At 36.5% G+C, this 14878-nt stretch overlaps 1 protein-coding gene across 1 annotated transcript in view; it reads left to right on the top strand.

Annotated features, from left to right (window-relative positions):
* LOC108715351 (terminal nucleotidyltransferase 4B) overlaps positions 1-14878 on the top strand; it is a 73894-nt gene that overhangs the window by 14123 nt on the left and 44893 nt on the right. Inside the window, exons 2-5 of the mRNA XM_018260425.2 lie at positions 8390-8513; positions 10642-10688; positions 11231-11351; positions 14315-14422. Coding sequence (XP_018115914.1) covers positions 8390-8513; positions 10642-10688; positions 11231-11351; positions 14315-14422 — 400 coding nt within the window. The remainder of the gene's footprint in view (positions 1-8389; positions 8514-10641; positions 10689-11230; positions 11352-14314; positions 14423-14878) is intronic.

Genomic DNA, 14878 nt, shown 5'->3' with positions numbered 1-14878 from the left:
GAGAGCACTCTCTACAGAGGAATCCAGGGATGAAATTCCAGGGCTAAAGAGCATCAAGATAGAAAGGTTTGAGACAAGAGGTAGCAGTGGATGCAAATGGTGTGTAAAGAAGGTGGTTCAGAGCAGAGAAGACCATGTGCAGTGAGACAAGTGAAGTAGTGAGGAGTGATACTAATTAACTCTGCAAGGAACTAGATTATCAGTAAACAATGTTTACTTTCACTTCACTCACTCACTTTGTTGTGACTTTTGGTCCACATATAAACAGAAGTTAATTATGCAGAGGTAATCTAAATTATCTACCCAACAAGAACCAAACAGAATATATTTGTAGTCCTAAAAATAATGAAAAACCATAGACTTTTCTTGATTGAATGCAAAAAGTATGTTCAGCACAAGCCCTATTCATTGAAATACCAGCACTCCAGTCTTATTGCATGGATGCAGCATGCATAAAATAAAGTCCAGGTATGGGATCTGTTGTCCATAAACCCATTATCCAAAAAATTCCAAATTACGGAATGGCGGTCTCCCTTAGACACCCATTATCCAAATAATCCAAACTTGTAAACCTTTAGTGCAAACCTAAAATGACTTTGTTCATGACATTACAAGTCACTGAAGAATTGTTTTGCTAATTACCTAGAAGGAAACTGTATAGAATCAAAGTAGAATGTTCTCTTTATAAATTAGAGCAGTGCTATTCAACTTCTGTGGTACCGAGGGACAGAATTGTTCTGACCTAAATGGTGGAGTGCCAATAATGGAAGCCCTGTTTTTAAACCACACCCATCTTACCACAAGACCATGTCCACATTAATGGTGGTAGTACATCAAATGGTTAGTGCTCACTGCAGGGATGAAAAAAGTTGTCAAATTAAAACTCTCAAATACTCTTCCTTAAATCCATATGCCTTTTCCCCTGTTAGATAACACAGCATCCCCACCACATGATTAAACACCTTAGGGGGTCGCTAACGATAATTTTCAAATGCTAACAAACCCCCTAAACAAATACCGGGCTTATGTTCCACAGGCCGAGTAGGAGACACACAGGCAGAGTATGGCGCACACACAAGGAGCATAGTGAAGGTGAGCATGGCACACACAGGCAGAGTATGGCACAGCCAATGACCATAGGGCAGTTAGAGTGTGGCACACCCAAGAAGAATAGGGCAGGCAGAGAATGGCACACACCGGGAAATAGTGCAGGCAAAGTATGGCACACATGGAGAATAGGGCAGGCAAAGTATGGCACACACGGAGAATAGGGCAGGCAAAGTATGGCACACACGGAGAATAGGGGAGGCAAAGTATGGCACACATGAGGATAATAGGGCCGGCAGAGTATGGTACACACGGGGATAATACGGCAGGCAGAGTATCGCACACGGGGATAATAGGGTAGGCAGAGTATTGCACACACAGGGAGAATAAGGCAGGCAAAGTATGGCGCACACACAGGGAGCACATCACAAAAAACTGATTGCATTCTCCAAAATAATTGCAAAAGGTATGGCATGGTGCAGTTAGTTTGATTTAGTTTGCTTTTCACAATGGCGATAAAACATAATTTCAAGCAGAAAAACACACGATGCAGTAAAAAAATAGAAAGCCACAAAATTGTGCGTGAGTGCATGTGCACTTTGCAAACAGTGTGCACGTGTTTACAAGTATGTGTGTTTGTTCACACAGCAGACACTTAAGGGTATATTTATTAACATTGGAAGCAAACATCACTGGTGATGTTGCCCATAGCAACCAATTCTATCTTTGGAGGGGGGGAGGGTTACTAACGTGTAGGTTATTGTTCAAATCTGATTGCTGATTTCTTGCGATGGGCAATGTCATCGGTGCAGTTTGTCTCCAATGTTGATAAACGTGACCCTTAGTTCCCATGTTTTTGCTAATGCCTAGGTTATATAACTAAAGTAGAGTTTCTGAACCACACACCATTTTGTGCCAGTGCAGGGCAACAGTGCATTGTATTTTAATTACTATTTTAAAACACTTTAATTTTTTTGGTGTTACTGTGCCTTTAAGAGTCTGAGCTTGGAATACTGCGTTTTCTGCAGAAAGGAAACTATCATTGCTAAAACTGTGTTCATGAATCAGGCTATTGGTATTCTGGTGACCGGATAGCATTTATCATAACATTCACAAAGTAAACTATCCAGTCACTACACAAAGAGTTGAGCTACAACAAACCACTGTTGCTTAATTATGTATGTGTGGCTAGATGTGTGTACAAGTTTACATAGAGGCAGGCCTGGACTGTGGGTTCTGGCAAATGCCAGAGGGGCTGCTATAAGGTCCCATAGAAAGTCACTATTTAGTGGGCTGGTGGGAGCTGTTTGGGCCTCTATGTGGGCTGTTTGGGCCTCTGTGTACCTGAAATGTCAGGGTCTATTTTAATTTTCAGTCCGGACCTGCATAGAGGTATTAAATGTAGCTTCCAAGTCTGAGACCTGGGATATTTACATAATGTGGAGGAAAAAAAGACTAGATGTTTCCCCTTTAAAGGGGTTGTTCACCTTTGAGATAACTTTTAGTATGATGTAGAGTGATCTTCTCAGGCAATTTGCACTTGTTTTTCATTTTTTATTATAGAAGGTTTTTGAGTTATTTATCTTTTTATTCAGCAGCTCTTCAATTCGCATCTTAAGCAATCTGGTAACTAGGGTCTATATTACCCTAGCAACCATGCCTTGATTTGAATAAGAGACTGGAATATGAATAGGAGAGGGCCTGAATAGACGGATCAGTAATAAAAAGTAACCATAACAATAAAATTGTAGCCTTACAGAGCATTTGCTTTTTAGAAGAGTCAGCGACGCTCATTTGAAAGCTGCAAAGAGGCAAATAACTATAAAGCTATAAAAAAGAAATAATAAAAACCAATTAAAAAGTTGCTTAGAATTGGCTGTTCTGTAACATAATAAAAGTTACCTTAAAGGTGAACCACCCCTTTAATGACCAAACCATAGTGAAAATTCGACATATACTCATCTCGTGGAAATATACTGTGTGCGAGTGTCCTAACACTGGCGGGGAGCAATTTAAAAAACAAACTATTGTTACCCTCAACTGGAGTGCGATCTGTATTAGCCTGCACCTTTGGCTGGGCTCCCTTTTAATAGGTTTAATTGAGACCATGTCAAAGAAATATTGGGTACCTGTAACCCATAGATATAAATAAAAAATAAAAAAAAGTGGAAAAAACTTTATTTTTTAGTTTTTGTAATATCCTCAGTTTACCAATACAACTTTTTGTCATAGGCAAGACTCATTCTGATTAAACTTTAAAAGTTTAAAAAAAAAAAAAAAACTAAGAAAAACAAAAACTTCTTACACCTGCAAAATAAAGATGGGGGAAACCCCAGAAACTCAAATCAAAGAAGAAGGCACAGGAGAGAAGACAACCGCTTTCACAAGCAGAGTTGGGCCCTTTATTTTTAAGAAAGAAAACAGGGCACAAGACGATGCCAACACAGGGAAGTGGAGAGGAACCGGCAGACACACAACAGGTAGAATTGCAGTAGGAAATATCAGAGCACGGGTTTGAGCAAGATGAAGCATCTATCATTTCAACATATAACGCAAATCTGAAGATTTAGAAATGAACCAAAGTAAGCTGTTTGCAAACCAGAGACATATTCATACGGCTTTACTTGCACATAATACACAAATAAATGATACAGAGACACCAGGAAGATCTGGAGAACAGAGGAAGGAGGAATAATATCAGGATCAGAGGGGTGCCTGAGTCCATTAAAAATGAAGAGATAAAGACCACACTTTTGCAGATATTTAAACGCATTTTAGGCAGAGATTTGTCATCCTATAGAAAGACTATACCCATTTCCCTAAAACACATCAAATGTATTCACGCATAGACTATATATTTATATCTTAAAACTGGTTGCACCTTGTAAATAAAGCCACAATAAAATATATGTTGCATTCAAATCAATCCCCAATATCTCTTTCGTTCACTAACCCTCAGACCGTTAAGAGAGAACACACGTGGAGAATGAATGATTTTTTATTACACGTTAAAAACAGAAAGAATAGGATAAAAGAAATACTGCAACAAACAATAACTGATAACGCTTCTCCAGATATCTCACCATCAACGCTATGGGAAACGATAAAATGCGTATTGAGGGGTCAGCTGATATCGTTATGTAGCAACCTAAAGAAAGAGAAAAAAAAGAATGTTATGCTAAAAGAAATAAACAGATTAGAAAAAATACATAAAGATAAACAAAGATATGCAAAAACAGCTAGATAACAAAAGATTGCAATTAAAGGCTTTGTTAGACCTTCGAAGTCCACATGTATAGCAAACAGTTTTTATGAACTGGGAGATAAGTGTAATAAGCACTTATCCCAAATCCTAAAAAAGTTAAACCGAATAACACATGTAACATCAATAAAAGATAAGGACCAACAGAGACATCATGATATTCAAAGTATAGCATCTATCTTCCACCAATATTACCAGTCTCTATATAATCTTGGACTACCTGGAGATAACAATATAAGTGTGGAGGATATGGATCAATTTATAACAAAAGCATGCTTGAAGACTCTATCGGCATCCAATAAAGCAGAGTTAGATCATCCTTTTTCTTTAAATGAAATGGAGGCCACAATAGACTCTTTAACAATAGGAAAAAGTCCAGGGTCAGACTGTTATAGTGCCTTATATCATTAGACATATTAGAAAGATTTAGCTCCATTACTATGTTGCTACTTTAATAGTATAAATGCTACCCAGGGGTTCTATAAGCAAGCAAAAGAAGCGCATATTATAATTATTGCAAAACCCGATAAAGACCCACAGTTATGCGCCAGCTATAGACCAATATCATTAATAAACATTGACTTAAAAATGTATGCTAAGATACTGGCAAATAGACTGAAAAAACATTTACCAGAACTAATTCACGAAGACCAAACAGGTTTTATACCTGGAAGAAAAGGTAAAAGACAATGTATACAAAGTAATTTCTTTAATCCATCTAGGTAAGAAAGAAAAAATTCCCACATTAATACTTACCACAGATGCCAAGAAGGCATTTGATAAGGGATTCTTGGGTCTTTATGGAACGGGTACTGAAAGGGTACGGTCTTGGAGATAGAATAAAAGGAATGTATATTGGCATTATACCAAGAACCTTATGTAAAAGTTAAGAGTAAATGGATCATTATCTTCCCCAATTCTTATACATAATGAAACCAGACAAGGATGCCCCTTGTCCCCTTTACTTTTTGTTATGGTGATGGAAATTCTGCTATCCCATATAAGGTTGGACTCGAACATCTCAGGGATTAAGGTGAAAAATAAAGAATATAAAATTGCTGCTTTTGCAGATGACTTGTTAATGTTTATAACAAACCCAATAATCTCTCTTCCCAATCTTCCCCGATTGATTGAGATCTTTGGTGTAATTTTAAGGCGAACTACACAAAATCAGAAATTCTTCTTATAAGCATTAAAGACAATATAAAGAAAGCATTGGAATAGAGCTTTCCTTTTAGATGGTCAAAATACTATATTAAGTATTTGGGTATAAAGATTACGTCCCAACTCTGTGAAATATATCAAACCAACTATGGACCCTTATTCAAATCTATGCAACAAACAGAGATGTGGGAAAAAATAAATTTATCTTGGATGGGTAGAATACAGGCTATAAAATGGTATTGATGCCAAAATTGGTATATTACATGCACTCCCACCATCTTCCTTTCGCAATATAAAAACTTTACTTAATAAATTTGTCTGGGTAGATAAACCTCCCAGACTACAACATAAGGTGCTGGTTCTTCCCAGGGACAGGGTGGAATAGCTCTTCCTGATGCCCATATGTACTATTTAATACATTTAACATGTAGAAACACTTGGGAATCCCAAACGAAGAGACTGGATAGATTTAGAAAGAGCCACAGTGGATATACCACTAATTAATTACTTGGGGTCGAGACCAGGGGAAGTCCCCAAAGGGGTTATGGAACATCCACTTAAAGGGCCGACTTGGTTCACCATCAGGGATAAAAGTTCTCTTATTAGATTCCCCAATATACTTCAGCCGCTGGTTAATAACTTTTTGTTTAAGCCCAGTCTAGAAGCGTGATTATTGAAGAGATGGCAATTTAGTAATGATAGACCTACAAAAATAATTGATTTTATAAGTTGTAGTAAAATGATTTCACTTGCAGATTTACAAATCAGGTGGGAAACCCCTCCGTTAGATAGCTGGAACTTTAATCAAATAACCTGCTACACTCAAAAGAAAAATATCAAAGATCTGGATTGGAACAGATCAAAAAGATCAAAGATCTGGATTGGAACAGACCCTACCTCGAAAATATGTTTGAAACAAGCAGATACTATTATCAAACCTATTTTGAGGTTTTACAAGTTATTATTATTAAAGGAAAACTATACCTCCAAAATGAATACTTAAGCAACAGATAGTTTATATCAAATTGAATGACATATTAAAGAATCTTACCAAACTGGAATATATATTTACATAAATATTGCCCTTTTACATCTCTTGCCTTGAACCACCATTTCATGACTCTATCTGTGCTGCCTCAGAGATCACCTGACCAGAAATACTACAACACTAACTGTAACAGGAAGAAGTGAGGAAGCAAAAGGCAGAACTCTGTCTGTTAATTGGCTCATGTGACCTTACATGTGGTTTGTATGTGCGCACAGTGAATCTTACGATCTCAGGGGGTGGCTCTTATTTTTTAAAATGGCAATTTTCTATTTATGATTACCCAATGGCACATACTACTAAAAAAGTATATTATTATGATAATGGTTCATTTACATGAAGCAGGGTTTTACACATGAGCTGTTTTACTCAGTATCTTTTAATAGAGACCTACATTGTTTGGGGGGTATAGTTTTCCTTTAAATAAGTGTATTCCCAAAGCAACCAGCACATAGGGAATGGGAAAAATAACCCAATTGTATTATTCCACTGCCACTTTGGGAGAAATCTTTGAGCTCAATCCATAAAACGTCTTGTGCTGTGACAGTTAGAGAAATGAACTATGAATGAATTACGAGGTGGCATTATACACCCATAAAATTAAAGAAAATGTATCAAAATAACTACGTTTTGGAGATGGGATCAGGATAGAGGCACACATGCCCACATCTGGCTCACCTGTCCAAAGATAAAAACATTTTGGCAAAAGATTTTAAAAGTTATAAAGATAGTCACAGAGATAACGGTTAGAATCAGATTTACCCTTGATTTTACTGAATATAGTACTAGAGAAGAACAACTTATTAACAGACACACTTACCTTACAAATGCTAAACGCAGCAAAACCTCTGATACTAAGGAACTGGAAAAAACATTGCCTCCAACACAATGAATGGTGGACCCTAGTTGAGGAGAATAGGAAGTTAGATGAGATTACTCATAATGCATAACACAAATGATAGATATTGGGTATCCTGGGGACCCTGGATATCCTATATAAAATTGTTTATCCACACTATGAGGTGTTATAAAGCGATTAGTTAACAAATAGCAGTTTGGGTGCTAGGCATTTAGGAGTTAAGATATAAAACCTTCTTTATAAATAGCACAAGCAAATGCGGTTTACCACATAAGGCACAATGGTACTACCATGATGCGTTATAAAATGGTTCAAGGTGTAATAAAAGACCCTATGAACAATGCCATACTTACGTATATATATAGATAATGTTTTTATGATTATGTAAATATATTACCTAGCCCCTTACCCCTCCCCCTTTTTGCCTTTTGTACTCACCCTTGTATTACATGTTGATTTCTATAAAAATTTCCCAAAATAAAATGTGTGTGTAGCCAGATGTTGGGAGATCTGGACTGGCAGAGAAACCCAGGCCAGGAATCTGCTGCTGCTTGACATGCCTGCAGCTGAATACTTTGCCTTGGCTTCAGTGTAGGTGCAATGTTTCTGGGTGCAGGCACATTGATCAAAAGTGTATTTTTGGCCTGCATTTCAATGCAAGCTGAGATCTGCAATGTCTGGCCCTGGTAAAGGGACCCCCATGGCGGTGCTACCTCAAAGGATGAATTCCCTCTTTATATGTGAGATTGATAACTTGCCATTGCTGTGGTTCTGATAACATGATAAAACATTTCTTCTAACATTTAAACACTCATTGCATGCCTGCATAGTTGTCTGCAAATGTTTTCTTTACTTGGCATCTCATAGTATTACTATGTTAAATTGGGTTTGATCTTTCTGGCTATTCGGGTAGAACGTCTCCAGAGTGCTGACCATGGGTTTATAAACGTTTTATCAATTTAATGTTATTTGTATTTATTGATATATTTTTTTCATTTCAATATTTGCACAGGCTTCACGAAGAGATATTGGACTTCTACAAGTACATGTCCCCTCGGCCCGAGGAGGAGAAGATGCGAATGGAAGTTGTAAACCGAATTGAAAATGTCATTAAGGAGCTGTGGCCCAATGCAGATGTATGTATTTCATAGAGTATTTTTGTAACTTGCATCTTATTCTACAATTGTATTTTGATTTTCTTAATAGGTTAGATAAGAGGTGAAATGGCTTGCAAATAGTGATGAGCGAAATTGACTGACGTGCATGTCTTATGAATGATGTAGGGGCCTTTAAAATGTAAACTCTGCTGGTTTAGACACTGATGTCTCTGAAAGCATTTCATGACATGTCTTTCTATATAGATAAAGGTTAATAACTTCTTTAGGTCCTGCTTCCCAGTTCCTCCCTATCTATAAGCCTAAGATACAAGCAGCAGTTATGGGCTTATTATGCAAAGCTTTTTCTTCAGACCTGTTCTGAGAAGCCTGCACCAATCTGCCAATTTGGCCCTTACCTGTTATATGAACAGATTTTACCCAAATATTGTCAGGGAGGCTGCTGGGAATGGTCCATACGTGAACAGAGAAGCTGCTGACTTGGTCTAAAGGGGCTAAATGGGTAGCTTAAACCTGCTGGGGTATGGCCAGCTTTAAATATACTGCCATTAGTGAAAAGCTTACCAGCAATATAAACTTAATGGTAAAACTCCCAAACAAGCTACGTTGACCATAAAAATAGATGCCCAGTAGGCATTGGATTAGACAGCTCTGTACACACAAAAAGAATATTTATAGGGTCTCTACATGCAACAGAGTTATAGATTTCTATGCATCTAACTGTTCAGAAAATCCCTGGCATTCGTATTTCAGATGTTTAATCCTTAAAGTATGGGGGAATTTTTAGAGTTTACTTAAGTCAATTTTTTTGTTAGAATGTGTTTTTCCAAAAATATTTTCCATTTTTAGAAGCATACAAAACTTACTAAACCATGTGGTGTGTAGGTCACCCTGAAATTGAACTAGTGCATATGAACTTTTTTGGCATACAAACAAACTTCTCCAAAGAAAGCACTATGTGTACTTTAAAAAACAAACAAAAACAAAAACATTTTTTAGCAAATCATTGAATTTGCAATAGAAAAACATTTTACAGCAATGCTGGATAATATAACTAAAAATCTAATACAAATATGTGAATAGAATACAATCTATGACTGTGTGATGTCAATATACATGATAATTTTGTCTGACACGTCACAGGATGACGTTAAAGTCTCCTTAGCCTGCAACAGGCAACCTGCGTGTTGTCATGCAGTCTGTCCTCTGCACCAGTGGCAAGAGTTGCTGTCACAAAATGTAAACAGAGTTAATTGCCATAGAATATACCTAACACTTCTTTTAGCAGTGGTATCCTTTGCCTATGAGCATGTTGGAGATATGAGCTTGGCGGGCAAAGTGGGCATGTGTCCCGTAATACTTTTATGTATGAACTTCTTGCTTGGATGCATCAAACATTCCCTCTTCTAAAGTGAGTTAAGGTGGCCATAGATGCAAAGATCTTATCGTACAAAAGATCTTTTCGTTGAGTGTGGTGGTAGACAAGGCGACCGATACATGTAAAAAGCCTTTGATAACGGTTGTCTTGTCGATTGGGCAGGACTGAAACCTTTGAAGGTTCCCGAACATTAATAACATCAATGCTGAATCATCAGAGCAAAATAATTATTTTTCTTTTTACCTGCTTAACTGACGATTCAGCTGTTAACGTTAGTAGAGTGGACAAAAGATCTTTAGTACGACCAATGGTCGTGGGAAAGATCGTAATTGTAACATGTATGGCTACCTTCACCAGTGAAGATGTTTATAAAGTTTTTTTTTTTATCAGCAGGGGTAGGCCTTTCTGTCTTAGATCCTTTTCAGACACAGAGGAGGGCAAGGAAGTGCTTTACCATATAGAAACTAGAGCTCTTTTTTCATGGTTGTGAGGGATAACATGGGGTGTGAATATATTTGGGGAACCACCCCATCTCCTCTACAGATAAAATCCAGAAAACTGTTTGGCATTTCTGCCCAAAGTAGCAATCACAGATAAGATACTCTATATGTGCTATTAGTGTTACAATAGAAAACAAAATTTTATAATCAATTACAGAAATAATTTGATTCTTTAAATATCTGACTTTTTTTTTTTATCTTGAAAATGTAATCACATTTCTTGGTTTGAAGATAGATTTCTTAAATCCTTTCTTTTATCTGGTTGTTTTAGGTGCAGATATTTGGAAGCTTTAAAACAGGACTTTACTTACCAACAAGGTAGGAATGTAAACACATGATATTGCTACAAATCTTTAGGTGACCATACACGGCAGACCTCTGACATGCCACCCCGACTGACATCTGGCCAATAATTGGGCAGATGTCTTATCAGGCAGGCTTGATAATAGATGCTGTCCTTGCTCCAACTGTTCATATACCCGCTGTTGTAAAATCCAGTTGTTTGACCTTAGGGCCAATGATTATAAAAATTATAGTCCAATATTGTCCTCCTTAGGTGGGCATATTGGGGAAAAGGCAGCTCATTTGGTTGATTACATTAGCATTTTTTATTATGTAAAATAAAAAAGTAACTTGTTGGACATTCTCTTTAAATAATCCAACATTAGAATTCTTATAATGTAAGCATAAAATGTGGGGTTTGATATGGAGTTCAATCAAATACTCAGTTCAGCTAAACTAAATTTGGACAGCGAAATGCAACAGATATTGTCTTTATGACACTGTCATCTGTCCCAGAAATGAAAAAACAGAATTGTTTTAAAAAAAAATGCTTTAATACACAGTTTTTCTATCTATAGCGATATTGACCTTGTTGTGTTTGGGAAGTGGGAAAATTTGCCCCTTTGGACTCTGGAGGAAGCACTAAGGAAGCACAATGTAGCTGATGAAAACTCTGTCAAAGTTCTTGACAAAGCCACGGTGAGTCACAAATACATGAGCATATGGGGACATTTTTAAGCTTTGCACTCATTACACATATAGACATTATTTAGCTTAAAAACATACTGCTCTACCATTACTCATTTGCTTGAGTATGAATAAAATTGTCCTCTGTCATTGTTGTTGAAATGAACACAAGTTCATTTGTCCGTTTTTTTGTGGGCAGTTCTTTTTCCTTAACAGTATTTACCGCTGGCATATCACAGGAAAATTTTAAATAAGGCATTTCCCCACAGTTACTCTAGATCTCTAGATATACTGTATGTAAAGTTATGGGACCTGTTATCTGGAAAACTCAAGTCCTGAGGATTCTGGATAAGTGTATTGCCATACTTTTTATGACCATACTTTAAAGCTACTAAATAATTTAAGCATAAACTCAATCGGAATGTTTTGCCTCCATTGAGGATAAATTATATGTTAGGATAAATTTATATGTTAGGATCAAGTACAAGATACTGGTTTATTATTACAGTGAAAAAGTAAGCAATTTGAAATTTGAATTATTTGATTAAAATGGAGTGTATGGGACTGGTTTCTGGATATTGGATCCTAAACCATTACATGTGGAATGTCTTTATACTTTAAAGGTATTTTCCATTGGCTTGTCACCAGTAGGACCAACAGTTTTCCCCAAGTGACTGATTGGTATGTGTTTATTTGCCCTAATAAAGGTGTCCTTTTTCAACAGAACATCCAGTAACCCCAAAAAATGTTGTAAAATAATGACTATATTACTTAAGTGCTGCCCTGCACTGGTAAAACAAGTGTGTTTGCTTCAGAAAGACTACCATAGTTTATATATACAAGCTGCAGTGTAGTCATGGGGCAGTCATTAATGCACATTATACACTGTAGATAACAAATAAGTTCTGAAGAATCCTATTGTATACTACAGAGCTTATCTGTTATCTGCTATGTATCCTGTGCCTTTTCTCCTTTTCCAGCTTTAAATTGCTGCCCCCATTGCTACACAGCAGCTTGTTTACAGTAGAACCCCCCCCCCATTTTACATTTTTTTAGGGCACCAGAAAAAAATGGTGTAAAATCCAGAAAATTTTAAATCAGGGAAAATAATTAAGCATAATATATAGGTGGGACCACAAAACAACAAAAATGAGGGAAAAACTTAAAATCAGGGGATGTAAAATTGGGTTTTTACTGTATATAAACTAGTATACTTTCTGAAGCAAACACTAGTTTTACCAGTGCAGGGCAACGCTACATTATATTTTCATTACTTTAAAACACATTAAATGCTGTTACTGTTCCTTTAACTAGGGATTAGGGATGCACCGAATCCAAGATTCGGCTCGGGATTCGGGCAGGATTCGGCCTTTTTCAGCAGGATTTGGCCGAATCCGTATCCTAATTTACATATGCATGTTAAGGGTGGGGAGGGAAATCGTGTGACTTTTTGTCACAAAACAAGGACGTAAACATGTTTCCCCTTCCCACCCCTAATTTGCATATGCAAATTAGGGTTCGGATTCGGTTCGGTATTCGGCCAAATGTTTCACAAAGGATAAAGGGGATGCACCGAATCCACTATTTTGGATTCGGCCGAACCCCCGAATCCTTCGCAAAAGGTTCGGCCGAATACTGAACTGAATCCGAACCCTAATTTGCATATGCAAATTAAGGGTGGGAAGATATAGGACACTTTGTACCTTAAAAATATTATTTCCCATGCTATAGAGGCATTCCTCATAAGCAAATCTTATTTTTTGCAGGAAAATACAAATACTTTGGAAATCCCCAAGTCTCCTGAGTGCACTAATACTTTTTATATCTTATATCACATTCTAACTCCTATAGATTAAACAATCTAGCAGTACACTAGATTTCTAAAGTACTGCATCAGAAAGGCATATTATACATAGCCATTACAAAACGTCTAACATTAAGTTTACAACAGGAAACCATACGGTTTTAAAAAGTACATTTTTTTTGGTCATATTAAAATGGGTAAGTGCATTTTCCAAACTGCTAAAGCTTGCATTTTACAGCATCTTACATCTTACAATTCATTTCAAGAGGTTTCTGGAAGCACCAACAAAGAAAACTCTTAGGGCATGGACACATGTGGATCTTAGCTGCGTTTTTGGTACAGTTCATGCCGAAATTTAAAAAAAAAAACAAAAAAAAACGACCGCCATGTAGCATCTTACAAAATAAAGAATCGTTAATATCTATACTATCTCTCTTCTAAACAGTTTCATGTCCAGTATGCATAGAATTACAAACAGAAAGTTCCAAATTACAGGAAGGTCATCTCTCATAGTCTCCACTTTGATCATATAATTAATGATTTCCTTTTTTTAAAACTGTACCTTGAACTTGATTCCAACTAAGATATAATTAATCCTTATTGAAGGCAGAACACTTCTATTGGGTTTATTTAATTAAATTATGTTTTAGTGGATTAAAAGTATTGAATAAAAATTATGGAAAGACCCCTTACCAGGAAAACCCCAGGTCCTGAGCATTCTGGATAACAAGTCCCATACCTGTACCACACATTAAACTATACCCTCATATTGAGAGGACGTATTTTGGTGTGCTCTGTGCAGTGTTTCCTTCCATGCCCTTGCGGGTCGGGGGGGGGTGGTTAGTGTTTTTTTGTTTGTTTGCTTCCTCCCCCTTCAGTTTATTTATTTATTTTTATTTTTCTGCAAAGCTTCCCCTCCCGATTTTGTTTGTGTTTCAAGTGTAAAAAGAAGTAAAAAGGAGTAAAAAGAAAATTCAACTGAAAAAAGGTATATTTTGAAAAGTACGCCATTTCTAAAATGGGTAAATGTGTCTCTCTACACCAAACCACAAATTTAGGACATTTTTTAGACACTGTTTTCACTGGTTGCCTTTAATAGGACTAATACTGTACAAAATATCTGTTTAAAAAATGCATTTCTTAATCATATATTGCCTTGTATCTCTTTCAGGTACCAATTATTAAACTGACCGATTCCTTTACTGAAGTGAAAGTGGATATCAGTTTTAATGTACAGAATGGGGTGAAAGCAGCACAGCTTATCAAGGATTTTATCAAGGTTGATGCTAGTTAAAGATTTTTTTTATGCAGAAAGGAACTTTACCTTTGTCCTGTCCTTAAGCTTTAATAGTTCTGCCACATGCACACATATATGCACTAGTTTAATTTTAATACATTTTACTAAAACCTTGATTCTAGTAATGAAAATATGCTGTAACATGCAAATTTAAAGTTTTATACAACAGTAGCAGTGTGTAGTATATGTAAGCCTTAAGGGGCAAGAATGTATAGCATTTGTAAATGTGCAATTGTGCTATTCTGGGTCTAAATTAATTAAATTTCATAACATAAATGTAGCACTTACTATTGTCTTTAGTGTGATTTAGTCCGTGTAAATATCTGGCTACAAAATGTAAATCTTGACAATATTTTTCTTAACTCTTAAACGACTACTAAGTTTATTTATTTTCTCTTAATGTTGGAGTTAAACATATTTTTTCCATGTATATTAAAA

This window comes from Xenopus laevis, chromosome 4S, assembly GCF_017654675.1.
Source record: "Xenopus laevis strain J_2021 chromosome 4S, Xenopus_laevis_v10.1, whole genome shotgun sequence".
Taxonomy (NCBI): domain Eukaryota; kingdom Metazoa; phylum Chordata; class Amphibia; order Anura; family Pipidae; genus Xenopus; species Xenopus laevis.
This window is presented reverse-complemented; position numbering and strand designations above follow the sequence as displayed.